The following is a 15,968-nucleotide window of genomic DNA, read 5'->3' on the forward strand; positions in this document are numbered from 1 at the left end:
TTTTTTTCTGTCTTGAACATGCTCAATGATTGAGCTTCCACAGTCCTCTGGGGTAGAGAATTCCACAGATTCCCCCCCTCCCCCCTCTGAGTGAGTGAAGAAATTCCTCCTCATCTCAGTCTTAAATGGCCTACCCCTTATTCTGTGACTATCCCCTGGTTCTAGACTCACCAGCTAGGGGAAATCTCTATCTACTTCCACCCTGTCATGCCCTGTAAGAATTTTGTAATGTTTAATAAGCTCACCTCGTTCTTGTAAACTCTAGAGAATACAGGCCCAGTTTCCTCAATCTCTCCTCATAATTAGTCTAGTGAGCCTCTGTTGCACTCCCACTAGGGCAAATATATCCTTCCTTAGAGGAGGAAACAAACTGTATGCAACACTCACCAAGGTTCTATACAATTGGCAAGATATTTTTACTCCTGTACTCAAATCTCCTTACAATGAAGGCCAACATACCATTTGCCTTCCCATTGCTTGCTGCATCTGCAAACTAACTTTTAGTGACTCATGAACAAGGACACCCAGGTCCCTTTGGACATCAACACTTCCCAATCCCTCTCTATTTAAGAAATACTCTGCATTTTTGTCTTTCTGTTTTTTCTACCAAAGAGGATCACTTCACGCTTATTATATTCCATCTGCCATGTTGTTGCCCATTTACTTAGTCTGTCCAAGTCCCCTTGAAGCCTCCTTGCATCCTCCTCAAACATACATTCCCACTTGGTTTTGTGTCATCAGCAAATTTGGAAGTATTACATTTGGTCACACATCCAAATCACTGTGAACAGCTGTGGCCCCAGCACTGCTCCTTATGGTACCCCACTAGTAACAGCCTGCCATCCTGAGAATGACCTGTTTATTCCTACTGTTTTCTGTCTGTTAACCAATTTGCAATCAATACTGGTATATTGCCCTCAATCCCATGTGCTCTCATTTGTTAACTAACCTCCTATGTGGGACCTTTTTCAAAATCCTTCTGAAAATCCAAATATACCACGTACACTGGTTCTCTTTATTTATGCTACAAGTAACCTCCTCAAAAAAAAAACTCCCAACAGGTTTGTTAAACATTATTTCTATTTCAGAATTTCAGAATTGACTCTGCCCAATCATTTTATTTTCTAAAGTGCCCAGTTACCACATCTGATATAATAGATTCGAGTATTTTCCCTACTACGGACGTCAAACTAACAAGTCTGTAGTTCCCCGTTTCCTCTCTTCCCTCTTAAATAGTGGGGTTACATTTGCTACTTTCCAGTCTGCAGGAACTTTTCCAGAATCTATAGAATTTTGAAAGATAACCAGCAATGCATCCACCATCTCTATAGCCACCTCCCTTTATGAAAGTGCTTCAATTTTTTTAAGGTGGATTTTATTCTGAAATGAAAAAAGTATATAATTGGCCGTATCGGTAACTGAGTGAGTAAACATTTAAATATATGTTGTGACCTGTGGAGAAGTGGAACTACAGAAAGACAGTCCACTCCTCCACCTTGGTTGTTACATACACACGCACACACATGCTCTGCCACATCTTCAACACTCTGGGGTGTAGTTTAGCTGGTCCAGGGGATTTATCAACCTTTAATCCAGTTCATGTTTTGAGTACTACCTGTTTATTGATACTGATCTCTAAGTTCCTGATTTTTCACCAGTCCCTTGGTTCCCTATTATTTCTGGAAAATTTTCTCTATCTTCCTCCATGAAGATGGACACAAAATAATTGCTTAGTTTCTGTGCCATTTCCCTATTCTCCATTATAAATTCTCTTGTCTCCGCCTGTAATGAACCCACATTTGTCTGTGCTAATGTTTTCCTTTTCACAGACCTAAAATAGCTTTTGCAGTCTGTCTTTTTTTCTCTCGTTAGCTTGCATTCATATTCTCTTTTCCCTTTATCAGTTTCTTGGTCATCCTTTGCAGGATTCTAAATTGATCCGAATCTTCGGGTTTTCTGGCAACCTTTTATAAGCCACTTCCTTTGATCTAATGCAATCTTTAACTTCTTTTGTTAGCCATGGCTGGGTTTTTGTGTCTTTAGAGGAATGTATATTTGTTGCAGACCATGTAATACTACTTTAAAGACTAGTCATTGTCAGTCTACCGTCAAACCTATTAATGTATTTTCCCAATCTACCATAGCCAACTTGCCCCTCATACCTTCATAGTTTCCTTTTGAGATTCAAGATCCTAGTTTCAGAATGAACTATATCACGTCTAAACTTAATGTAAACTTTTATGATTATGGTTGGTAAAAGACCTTTTGGCCTTCACAATGCATGCTAGTCAAGTTCAGTTTTCTGTACACCTGTATACTGCACAGCTTCCTGTATTTCATTTTAAAGTATTGATGCGCCTGGGTTGGATAGCCTCACGGGTCTCAACCACAAATGTCATTTAAAATATTACCATCTCTTACAGTACCCCCCCACTCCTCCAAAGTGGCTATGTACCTCAAAAATTACAGGTGCCAGACACTTAGCCTGAGGTATCCTTATCCTTGCCTTGCATCTTCTGTAGTAGCTTAATCTGTTCTTGTATCACCTGTTGACATAGCAGGTTGTATTTTTGAACTCAGTACAATCACCAGTTGAACAATGACCAGAGTATGGGAGATGATCCTTATCCTTGGATGGATCTCAATATTCATACCAATATCCCACCAAGCTGAATCATTCCCTACCTTGTGTATTTCTTTACTCATTTCACAATTCCACTGGGCCAGAATAAAATAAAGCTTCTGAGACTGATTAAAGTATATTTTGGAAATAAAAAATACTCATTCATAAAAATCTGTATTAAAAAAAAAATTACAAAACAGTTCCAAACAGCACCAAGTCAAACAATACAAAGAGTGCAAAGGAGATCAGTTTCCTTCAATACAGGAGTGAATTGCCTCACAACCCTTCCATTTCATTTTACATGCCATGTACAATTTACAGCAAACAGATATTTTCCGGATACAGTTCGAGGGGTTTCCCATGGATCCAGCCCCTCAGTTCAGCTTGGTGGGGGGACCTTACACTGTGGTCTTTCCCCATTGAGCCTTTGCTGTGGCCGCCCCAAGCTTTAGTGTGTCCCTCAGCACGTAGTCCTGGACCTTGGAATGTGCCAGTCTGCAACACTCGGTCGTGGACAACTCTTTGCGCTGGAAGACCAGCAAGTTTCGGGCAGACCAAAGGGCATCTTTGACCGAATTGACAGTCCTCCAGCAGCAGTTGATGTTTGTCTTGGTGTGTGTTCCTGGGAACAGCCTGTAGAGTACAGACTCCTGTGTTACAGAGCTGCTTGGGATGAACCTTGACAAAAACCACTGCATCTCTTTCCACACCTGCTTTGCAAAGACACATTCCAAAAGGAGGTGGGCAACCGTCTCTTCCCCACAACAGCCACCTCGAGGGCAGCGTGTGGAGGGGGTGAGACTTCGGGCATGCAGGAAGGATCTGACGGGGAGGGCTCATCTCACCAGCAGCCAAGCTGCATCTTGGTGCTTGTTTGAACGTTCTGGTGATGAGGCATTCTGCCAAATGACTTTGGCAGTCTGCTCGGGGAACCATCTGACAGGATCCACCATCTCCTTTTCCCATAGGACCTTGAGGACATTCTGTGCAGACCACTGCCTGATGGATTGGTGGTCAAAGGTGTTTTGCTGCAGAAACTTTCCCACGAAGGATAGGTGGTACGGCACAGTCCAACTAGATGGAGCGTTCCGCGGCAATGTGACCAGGCCCATCCTTTTCAACACCGTGGACAGATAGAACCTCAGCACATAGTGACACTTGGAGTTTGCGTACTGGAGGTCTACACACAGCTTGATGCAGCCGCACACGAAGGTGGTCATCAGGATGACGGCGATGTTGGGTACATTTTTCCCGCCCTTATCCAGAGGTTTGAAGATCGTGTCCCTCCGGACCCGGTCCATTTTGGATCCCCAGATGAAGCGGAAAATGGCTCGGGTGACCGCCACAGAGCAGGTGTGGGGTATGGGCCAGACCTGCACCATGTACAGCAACAACAAGAGAGATCGCTGCTCCCACATGCTCAGCTTATGTTGTACCCTGGCTACTCGCTCCTTCCAGGTTTTCGCACACACCCTGGCCCTTCCGCACCATATCCCCAGCACCTTCAGGTAGTCTGACCGAACGGTAAAGGAGACAAAGGATCGGTCAGCCCAGTTCCAAAAGAACATGGCCTCACTCTTGCTGTGGTTAACTTTGGCTCCCGAGGCCAGTTCGAACTGGTCGCAGATGCTCATCAGCCTGTGCACGGACAGCGGATCCGAGCAGAAGATAGTGACATCATCCATGTACAGGGAGGTTTTAACCTGAGTGCCTCTACTGCCTGGGATTGTCACCCCTCTTATGTTCGCATCCTTCCTAATAGACTCAGCAAAGGGTTCAATACAGCAAACACAAGACAGGGGAGAGAGGACAGCCCTGTCTGACTCCAGATTGGATCGAGAAACTTTCCGATTCCCACCCATTGATTGAGACTGCACTACCGATGTTTGTGTAGAGCACTTTGATCCAATTGCAGATTCCCTCCCCAAACCCCATTTTGGAAAGCACATCCATCATGTAGGTGTGCGATATTCTGTCAAGAGCCTTCTCCTGGTCCAGGCTGATGAGGCAGGTGTCCACCCTCCTGTCCCGTACGTAGGTGATCGTATCCCTGAGTAGTGCGAGACTATCAGAGATCTTCCTGCCGGGTACAGTGCAGGTCCAATCAGGGTGAATCACCAACTCCAGAGCAGATTTGACTCGACTGGCTATGACTTTGGACAGAATCTTGTAGTCAACATTAAGCAATGAGATGGGCCGCCAATTTCTGATTTCTGCCCTCTCCCCTTTCCGCTTGTAGATGAGGGTGATGATGCCTTTCCTCATGGATTCTGACATGTTGCCGGCCAGGAGCATACTCTCGTATACTTCCAGCAGGTCCGGGCCGACCCAGTCCTACAGGGCCGAGTACAACTCGACCGGTAAGCCATCGCTTCCGGGAGTTTTACTTGTCTCGAAGGACTTGACGGCCTTTGTCAGCTCGTCCAGAGTTAGTGGTTTGTCCAGTCTCTCCCTCGTGCTGTCATCTAAGACCTCTGTGATAGATGACAGGAAGGACTGGGAGGCTCTGCTGTCTGTGGGCTTCGCGTCATACAGCCCAGCATAAAAGGATTTGCTGATCCTTAGTATGTCGGACTGCGAAGACGTTACCGAACCATCCTCTTCCTTCAGGCTGCTGATCACAGAGCTCTCTCGCTGTACCTTTTGGAAGAAGTAACGCGAGCACGTCTCATCCCGCTCAATGGAGCGGACTCTGGACCGGAAGATGATCTTGGAGGCCTCCGTGGCAAAGAACAAGGCCTGCTAACTCTTCATCTCATGGAGGTCCTCCTTGACCTCGACCCCCATCGACTGCAGCCAGAGAAGATTTTGCATACTTTTCTGGAGTCGGGATATTTCCCTTTGTGTGTCTCTCTCCCCGTCTGAACACCTTTTGAAGATAAAGAATCTCTTGGTGTTCTCCTTGATCGCCTCAGAGGGGTTTCACAGTCCTCCAACCTTTGTAATCCCTTTTGAGTTCTTCAACATTCTCTGGGGTTAGCAGTGTAGCATTGAGCTTCCATGTCCCCCTGCCAACCCGCTAGTCATCCTGTGAGTGACAGTCAGCCAGTAAGAGGCAATGGTCGGAGAAGAACACCGGCTTGACGTTGGTGGATCTGACCGTGACAGCACGGGACACAAACAGGAAGTCAATCCTGGAACGGGCAGACCCGTCCGTTCTTGACCATGTGTATCTGCGCTGCGCTGCGTCTGCAGGTTTGCTGAAGACGTCGTGCAGTTTGGCATCTTTTACTGTTTCTGTTAGGAATCTTGTGCTCTGGCAATGATATGTTATACCAAAAGCTTGTAATGTATTTGTGCAACTGCTCTTTTAACTCCTTTAACAAGTGGGTAGTGATGTACAGAATGTTTGTTTTTCACATGAGCAACACACACGCTCCAATCCTTACAGGTCAAACTGGGGTAAAACACAATTCCTGTCACAGTAAGCCCGGTCAGATTATTGTACTGGTATTCCCGGTGCATAATGGTGATCCAATATTCACACCTCTCTCCTTGTATGATGATCTTACAAGGAAGTGCTACCCTGCAGTCACCTTCATGGTGCAATTCCATTCAGCGTGAACCCACGAGCTGGAGCTGCACGCTTAGCAATATCATCAGGGAGCACCGTCATGTCCTGGACCTGAGTACACCCTGTGGTGGGTGGTTCCAGAGCTGTGAGCCCATCCATATGGGTCACATACCCTGAGGGCTTCATTATATTCCCCTTATGTACCCTTATGTTTTTCACATGAAACAAACGACTAGGGACTGCATTCCTCCACAAGACAGGATAATATAACACCTGTTCCAACCAATTGCATTCATGTCTTACCCAGGTACACTTGTACCAATTTACTGACTTGACGCATAGTCAAATTGAGTTGGTAGGTCGACATGGCTCTCCAAATGTCGATTAGTGATCCACGAAGGAAGCCTTCCCTTAGCAATATGTTGCAGGTTTTCCCTGCCCTGTTCCACCAACCAAGATCCATACATTACACACACATAATTTTATGCAACCTTGTCTGAAGCGTTGCCATTTTCCAGTTTGCTTTTGCATAGGATTTGAGATACTTGGCTGCATCCTGTAGACGTATGTCTTGACCCTCCTGCAATTCTCCCTGTTCTAAAATATTTATTTCATTCAAAAGACCCCTTAAGCAGTTTCTCACCATCTTTACTGAGCTTTCTAATGCAACTAAATCAAGGGTATTAACTAGGGAAGTACCTGTGTTGAATATAGTGGCAACGTCATTCAACAAGCTATGCTGTCTTCTGAAGTGCCTCTCCTCACTGTTTTCCTCAGTGTTCTTAATTTACATAAAAGTCATTCAATTCACAAGTAGCATTAAACCCATAACAATCCTAGAAGTCATTGTGAATCACAGAATTGTTGCAGCGCAGAAGGAAGCCATTCATCCCATTGTGTTTGTACCAGCTCTCCTAATGAGTAATTCACTTTATGTATTTCCCCCACCTTCTCACCATAACCCTGCAGATTTTTCCTTTTCCGGTAACAGTCTGAATCCCTTTTGAATGCTTCAATTGAACCTGCCTCCACTGCACTATCAGGCAGTGTATTCAAGACCTTAACCACTCATGTGAAAAAGTTTTTCCTTGTGTTGCTTTTTTGCTTCTTTTGCCAATCACTTTAAATCTGTGCCCTCTTGTTCTCGATCCTTTCATGAGTGGTAAGTTTCTCCCTATCTACTCTATCCAGAGCCCTCATGATTTTGAATACCTCTATCAAATCTCCTCTTTTCCTTCTCCTGCAAGGAAAACAGTCCCAACTTCTCCAATCTATCTTCATACCTGAAGTTCCTCATCCCTGGAACCATTCTTGTGGATCTTTTCTGTACTCTCTCTCCAAAGCCTTCACTTCTCTCCTAAAGTGTGGCGCCCAAAACTGGACGCAATACTCCAGCTGAGGCCGAACTAGTTCAACATAACCTCCTTGCTCTTGTACTCTCTGCCCCTATTAATAAAGCCCATGATAATGTATGCTTTATTGACCCCTCTCTCTCAACCTGTCCTGCCACCTTCAATGACTTGTGCACATATACCCCCAGGTCCCTTTGCACATGCACCCACTTTAGAGTTGTACCCTTTTGTTATATTGTCTCTCAATGTTCTTCCTTCCAAAATCACTTCATATTTCTCTGCATTGAACTTCGTCGGCCACTTATTCACCCATTCCAGCAAATTGTCTCTGTCCTTTTGAAGTTCTACGCAATCCTTCTCACAGTGCACAATTGTTCCAAGTTTTGTATCATCTGCAAGTTTTGAAATTGTGCCCTGGACACCAAGGTATAGGTCATTAATATATATCAGGAAGAGCAAGGGTCCCAACACTGACCCTGAGGAACTCCACTTCCTCTAGCCCAAAGAACATCTATTAACCACTACTCTTTCCTGTTACTCAGCCAATTTCATATTCAAGTTGCTGCTGTCCTTTTTTATTCCATGAGTTATAACTTTACTCACAAGTCTGTTGCGTGGCACTGTATCAAATGCGTTTTGGAAGTCCACGTACACCACATCAACAGCCTTGCCCTCCATTAACAATCTCTCTCTTACTTCCTCAAAAATCTCCAAGTTAGTTGAACATGATTTTCCCTTAACTAATCCATGATGGCTTTCCCTAGTTAACTCGCATTTGCCCAACTGACTATTAATTTTGCCCCAAATTATCGTTTCCAGAAGCTTCCCCACCACTTCATCTTAATCTCTTTTTGTTTTGTCATTCAGGGTGCTCTGGATTTATTTGCCCTACCTTTCCCCTTCAAGGGAATATACCTTTGTTCCCCAACTATCTCTCCTTTTTGAAGGTAGTGCATTGTTCAGCTACTGTTTTTCCTGCCAACCGTTGATTCCAATTTATTCAGCCCAGATCCATTCTTAGCCCATTCAAGTTGGCTTTCCCCCCACTTAATTATTCTTACTCTAGATTGTTCTTTGTCCTTTTCCATAACCAACCAAGAAGGTTTACTGGACTAATACCTGGAATGGGTGGGCTGTCTTATGAGGGAAGATTGGACAGGCTGGACATGTATCCGCTGGAATTTAGAGTAAGAGGTGACTTGATTGAGACAAATAAGATCCTGAGGGGTCTTACAGGGTGGATGTGGAAAGGATGTTTCCCCTTGTGGGAGAATCTTGAACAGGGGTAACTGTTTAAAAATAAGGGGTTGCCCATTTAATACTGAGATAAGAAATGTTTTCTGAGGGTCGTGAGACTTTGGAACTCTCTTCCTCAAAAGGCAGTGGAAGTAGAGACTTTGAATATTTTTAAGGCTGATGTAAATAGATTCTTGATGAGCAAGGGGGTGGAAGGTTATCGGGGTAGGTGGAAATGTGGAGTAATCAGTTCAACCATGAACTTATTCATGGTTGAGGGTTCAAGTGGCCTACTCCTGCTCCTAATTTGTATGTTCGCAACCTAAACTTTTTTTGGTACAATGATCACTGTCCCCTAAATGCCCTACGGATATTTTATCCACTTGGCCCATCTCATTGCCAAGAACCAGGTCCAGCAATGCCTCCCCTCTTGGACTGGAAGCATACTGCTGTAGAAAATTTTCCTGAACATACTCTAGGAACTCTTGCCCCTCTCTACCCTTTTATACCAATACTAGCCCAGTCTATATTTGGATAATAGTCTCCCATTCTAACTACTCTAACTCTTTCATTTCAATAATTTCCTTGCAAATTTGTTCCTTGCAAAGTTGTATTATGGTACAGAATTTCTAGTTCTGTCTCTCCTTGTGATTCACTGGTTCTTTTCCCAAAATTGCCCAATCAATTTTGCGCATCAATCTTTCCTAAAATTGCACGGTTTTAAGTTTACACCATTCCAGCATCCCTAACCCTGTGCATTATCCCACCTATATGGCAGCTAGAGCTGCCACTGCCACTGTCAGGCTCAACCACTCTTTTAGGTGATAGCTTTCATAGCATCAATTGCCTCTGATGTCCTTAACACTATTAAATGCCCTTTTAAGTAGTCAATGTTTCAGAATGCATAGTTGCTATTTAGTTAGGCAAACTCACTCAGACAAATGTAGATATTTCTTTTGGGTATAAAACAGTTAATTTTAAGGGGATATGATTACTTTTGAATTGTAATCATTGGCCCGGATCTTGTGGTCAAGGGCAAAGTTACAGTGCTGGCTATATATATGGAAAAAAGCTGCCCACAAAGATTTAGCAATCTCTGTGAAGTAATGTTAATTTACTTCCAGTGTCCCACACCTGTGATGTCATCAAGCAGGCTAAGCAGCTGATCAGGTTGAAGAATTACAGAACAGCAAACAAGGAAGTAAAAAGCACAGATTATCCTCCAGTTTTTAATCATTTTACTGAACGAAATAAAGATTGGGACAAACACATGGGATTAACGTAGAAACTGAAGTATCATAGATTTTATTTTTTTTTTAATGTTTATTTATCAAAGTGGAAAAATTTTACATTCCACAAATAGTTTTTCAGGCCTCGAGAAAGTTCAGTAGTAATTCTAGCTTAGTACACCATTTATTTAAAAAAGTTACACCTCATTCAACAAGACATAACTTTTTGAAGGGTTTACAGTGAGACTAATAGCACGAAAAGTAGTACACATCAAATCAAGTGATTTCTAAGATTTCCATCTGCAAGAACATCAAGAATTATCCCCATGAAGGAGCAGGTAGTCAATGACCGCACCTTCTTGATTTTAGCGTTTACCTGTACACGTGCGGGCGCCAGAAATTGCTATCAGTTTCACAGAGTAATGACTGACAGCACTGACAGTTTTGGATTGAACGGCTGTGTGTGTGTGTGTGTGTGTGTATATTATATATCAATTTTGGTCACAAACCACCTAAATGGGACATTAATTATAGTTCAAAAAGTAACGGGGATTATTTCAGAAGGTAATTCTCAAGGTGCAGCTATATAATCAACCTTGCATTGCTGAAAAGTGGTTTCCATTCACTGACCATTCAGTTTGAGTCCAGTTAAGACCCAAGAGTAAGCAGAACAGTCCAAGATCAAACACCCCACAAGGAGCAGGCCATCTCTCGCTGCTTGAACTGGACACGAACATGTTTAACTCCAGTCCGCTACCGAGCCAAGTTTCAAGAGTGCTCAGGGGAGGCCTCTGTTGGGGTGCTTGGCTGCTTCATAAAATGAAGCAAAACTTGTTCAAATTACATAGAAATTCACAGCTCATAAGCAGGCTATTTGGTGCAAGAGGTCCATGCTGCTGTTTATGCTCCAGACAAGCCTCCTCACGCTCTATCAGCATATCCTTCTATTCCTTTCTCTGGATGTCCGTCCGTCCATCCATCCATCCGCCAGAAGTGCATTGTGTACAAACCTGTTTTTTGTGTGTGCTGGGGGAGAGAGGGGCAAGAAGGGAGGAAAGATTGTGGAAGCATGCACGTGTAGCACTGTCTTCTACACATGATTAACCAGCAGCTCATGGTGTAAAGCAAATTCTATTGTCTGAAGATTTGTAGCTACAGATCTGAAATCTACTCCCTGGATCATCAAGGAATTGTGGAACAAAAGTTTCCTAATTATTGTAGGGGTTAAGGGCAGCTGGTCAGACTGACAAAAGGTAGGAAATGATGTTCCACAAGTGTCGGTGCTTGAACCACTGTTCACCATTTGCATGATTTTGGACTCTGGAATTGGAAGTATAATTTCTAAATTTTATAGATACCACCAAATTGGGGTATAGTAAATGCTGAGCAACACTGCAACAAAATACAAGACAAAATTAATGAACCTGCAGAATGGGCATGAAATTGGCAAATGAATTTCAATATAGATAAGTGTAAGGTGTTACCACACTTTTGGTGAGAAGAATAAGGTCAGGTATTGCTTAGCTGATAAGAGTCTGGATAATAACAGTCTGAATGTGACAGAAGAGCAAAGGGATTTAGCAGTACAAATCCCTAAAAGTAGCAACATGGGTTAAAGCCTGCCCTGGGGTTCTTTTCTATCGAATCTTGGTTAGATCACACTTTGTGTACAGTTCTGGTCCCCATACCATAAAAGATAGAGGCAAAAAAAAATTCACTAGGATGATACCAGAACTGAGAAGATATACATAACAGGAAAGGCTAAACAAGATGGGTCTCTTTTTTTTTTCCTCTTTAAAAAAAAACCTGAAGGGTGATCTGATAGAGGTCTTTAAGATTATGAGAGGGGTTTGATGGGGTGGATGTAGAGAAGATGCTTCTACTTGTGGGGGAGACCAAAGCCAGCAGTCATAAATATAATAGGTGGCACAGTGGCGCAGTGGTTAGCACCGCAGCCTCACAGCTCCAGCGACCCGGGTTCGATTCTGGGTACTGCCTGTGTGGAGTTTGCAAGTTCTCCGTGTCTGCGTGGGTTTCCTCCCATATGCCAAAGACTTGCAGATTGATAGCTTAATTGACCATTATAAATTGCCCCTAGTATAGGTAGCTGGTAGGGAAACATAGGGACAGGTGGAGATGTGGTAGGAATATGGGATTAGTGTAGGATTAGTATAAATGGGTGGTTGATGGTCGGCACAGACTCGGTGGGCTGAAGGGCCTGTTTCAGTGCTGTATCTCTAAAACTAAACAAAAAAACTAAAACTAAACCAAGGAATCCAATAGTGAATTCAGGAAACCTTCTTTATCCAAAGAGTGGTAAAAATATAGAACGCACTGCCACAAGCAGTAGTTGAGACATAGCATACATGTATTTAAAGAGAAGCTATATAAGCACATGGAAGAAATAAATAGATATATGTGGTGATAGAATTCGATTAAGAGGGGTGGCAGAACATTCGTGTGGAGAATAAATGGAAACACAGACCAGTTGGGACAAATGGCTGTTTCTGTGCTGTACACTCTATAAACTCTCATAAATTGGGTGGGGGAAGAATGAAGCATGGGGATGTGGAGGAGGGTGAAAAATATCATGGAATTTTACAGAACACAAGGAGACCATTAAGCCCACAACACTTGTGCCTGCTTTCTGAGCTATCCGTCTGGTCCTGCTCCCTGTCCTTTTTAAAAACTATTGTTTCCACCATTGTTTCTCATGGGGCATTCCATGTCGTAACAATACATATGAATTAGGAGCAGGAGTAGGCCCCTCAACTCCACATTCCTGCCTACCCCCAATAACCTTTCACCCCCTTGCTTATCCAGAATCAATGCTCCATGTTCATTTAAAAATTCTCCCAACCTCTCCCTTTGTTCTTTAGATTATCTTAAATGTATGCCCCCTAGTTACCAACACAATCACCAATGGAAAATGACCCCCCCCCCCCCTCCCCCCCACCATGTACCTGACAATTTTGAATACCCTTAAGATTTCCTCTTAATCTTCTATGCTGTAATGAAAAGAACCCCCAGTTTTTCCAGTCACTCCTCACAATTGAAGCCCTACATCCTTCATATCAATTTGGTAAATTCCATACGTACCAGCTACATGGCCATATCCTTCCCAAAGCTGGACATAATGTGCTATGGCCTAACTGACTATTTGTAAGGATTTAGCATTGCTTCTTTGTTTCTGTTCTCTAACTTCCCCATTCATAAAACCAAAGATCCAGTGCTTTTTTTAAACCAGCCTCATCAACTTGTCCTTTTTTTTTAAAGTCCCTACATCCCTGCTCCTCTACTCCTTTTTAAGGGTTTCAATTTAGTGTATATGTTCCCACATTATTCTCCATCCCATATTTTGATAGAATAGATGGGAAGACACTTTCTGTAGGCGGATGAGTCGGTAACTAGAGGACACAGATTTCACAACATCGGCAAAAAATACAAGGGGGAGATGAGTTTTTTTTTTGATTTTTAGGTAACCAGCTATGATCTGGAATGCACTGCGTATGAAAGTGTGGTGGAAACAGATTCAACAGTAACTTTTTAAAAAAGTGAACTGGATATATGTTTGGAAATGAAAAACATGCAGGGCAATGGGGAGTGGGACTAATTGGAAAGCTTTCTCAAAAAGCCAGCACCAACACAAATTGTAACCTTCTGTTACAAAGTTTTATATATTGCAAGTTTCTGTAAAATAGATGTTTTTATAATTTAATTCCATGGCAGCTTATTACTGTTCCTTGTTCTGACTCCCACTAACCTTTTATTTCTCTTTTCAGAGACTGACTTGTCATTTTGAAGTCTGGGTTACTTCTTGGAAACAGAGTTGGAAAGTGACTGCTGTAAATTGCCATTGAAGCCTCAGACTGTTTTCCCTTCCCTGGCTCACTACTTGTAGAACGCTTTCCACAGAGTGGCAGAGTCTCTCTCCTATTTCACACACTTTCGTTTGCTGTCAGAAGAGTATTGTGTTGGAGAGAAGATCCAGTTTTCTCCAATTCAGGAAGAACTCCTCCTAATGTAGAAGTGGTTATGCTTTTATACTCTGGAGATTGTGGCTGGTAGTATTGGAAGCTGCGCATTCCATTTTTGTAACTGTATTCCTCACTTTAATGATAACCATCTTATTTCAAATGGATTAAGACTTGCATTTATATAGCCCCTTTCACAATCTCAATGTCTCAAAGGGCTTTACGTGCAACAAAGTAATTTTTTTTTTAGGTGTAGCTAGCCACTGTTGTAATGTGGCAACCAATGTACACAAGGTCTCAAACAGCAATGTGACAATCAAACAATCTGTTTTAGTGATGCTGGTTGAGGGATAAATATGGGCCTTTTCTCGTCTTCAAAATAATGCCATAGGATCTTTTACATCCACCTAAACGGGCAGATGAGGCCCCAGTTTACATCTCATCTGAAAGACAGCAACTCCAACAGAGCAGCATTCAGTACTGCACTGAGTGTGCCAACCTGGATTAAGTTCTCAAATCCCTGGAGTGGCTCTAGTACCCACAACATCCTGCCTCTGAGGCAAAAGTGTCACCCTGCAAGTTACAACTGTCAAAAGACTGAAACATGTACTTCTGAATGCTTACGTCACCCAGCAGTAACATCAATACAGCACGTTTTGTGCTACCACCAAGAATTATTAACCCAGAAAATGCTGCAGATGGACAAGTCAATCAACATAAGTCCCACTCGAGGGCTGCACTAACCGGGATCATCCTTCAGTTGAAAAATTAAACCAAGGTCTTATTTCAAGAGCAGGGGAGTTCTGCCTGATGTCCTGCCAATATATATCTCTCAACCAACATCACCAAAACAGGTTATCTGATTTTCATCTCTGCTGTTTGTGAAGCCTTGTTGTGGCCAAATTGACTGCCATATTTCCAGCATTACAACCATGACTACACTTCAATAGCTGTAAAGGACTGTGACAATACACTGTGTAAATGCAAGTTCTTACTTTATAATGAAAGCTGGAATTAGTTGTTTTCTTCCAAAAACTGAACTGTTGCTTCTTCTGAACAAGTACAAGAATATCAAATGTGTTGATGGTGTGTCTTTTTTTTTGGTTGTTTTATTACCACTATAATTGAATAAGTTTAATTACAATTGATCAGCCTTTAATGGACATGTAGTGTCAGCTGAATAGAATCACCTGAGCTTTGTGTTGGAGAGGCTTGTTCCAGTGGTGAGTTTTTGTGATTGTAATGCTGCACTTGCAGAGAGCGCAGCTTAGGAAATCACAGCCACCCAGCATGTGATTTTCAGTCTCCTTTAAAACTGAACAGAAAAATAATGGTTTGCATTAGTGATCACCTGAGAGCCGTTCCCTGCAATTACCAAGCATCCGCTATTTACCTTAGTCCAGTGGACCACATAGGTAAAGGTTCTTAAAGGATAGGGAATGACCTCTTCCTAGCACGAACAATTTGCATGGAATTTGACACATGCATCGAAACTATCAACCAAATGCAAGATGTATTTGCCCAGCTTTGCTTCATGCCACTTACACTTCAGTTAATCCTGCCGTTAGAGCACACTTCAGCAATTCTAAGCCTCATTTAGGAGAGGAAGAAATATCATCTAGTTTCACCTCTAAATGTCCTGAAACAAAGCACTTTTACTGCAAGTTCGATGTACATATATATATGTATATATATATTCCTTTGCCTCACGTAGGCCCTAAGCTCTGGAATTCTCCTCCTTTAAAATGGTCTTTGAAACTCAGCTCTCCAATATCGCCATATGTGGTTTGGTATTAAATTTTGTCCGATAATACTCCTATTAAGCACTTTGGGATGATTTACTACATTAAAGGCCATAATATGATTTGTTGCTGGCTGCCACATTTTCTACATGACAACAATGACTACATTTCAGAAGTACTTCCTTGGCTCTAAAGTGCTTTGGGACATCCTGAGGTCATAAATAATTGCAATTTTTTTCACAGGTAATGTCATCTATCTAGGGTAAGAAAACACTATTTGGCACAGATGTGCTTGCCT

General features: G+C 42.7%; 1 protein-coding gene across 1 annotated transcript in view; it reads left to right on the plus strand.

The window, feature by feature from the left end:
* The window catches only part of LOC137376762 (cystatin-F-like), a 28,505-nt gene extending 13,444 nt beyond the window's left edge, over nucleotides 1-15,061 (plus strand). Inside the window, exon 4 of the mRNA XM_068045757.1 lies at nucleotides 13,737-15,061. Within this exon, the coding sequence (XP_067901858.1) occupies nucleotides 13,737-13,814 (78 nt within the window). The 3' untranslated portion in view covers nucleotides 13,815-15,061. The remainder of the gene's footprint in view (nucleotides 1-13,736) is intronic.
* Nucleotides 15,062-15,968: the final 907 nt, after the last annotated feature.

This window comes from Heterodontus francisci, chromosome 13 (assembly GCF_036365525.1).
Source record: "Heterodontus francisci isolate sHetFra1 chromosome 13, sHetFra1.hap1, whole genome shotgun sequence".
Lineage (NCBI taxonomy): Eukaryota > Metazoa > Chordata > Chondrichthyes > Heterodontiformes > Heterodontidae > Heterodontus > Heterodontus francisci.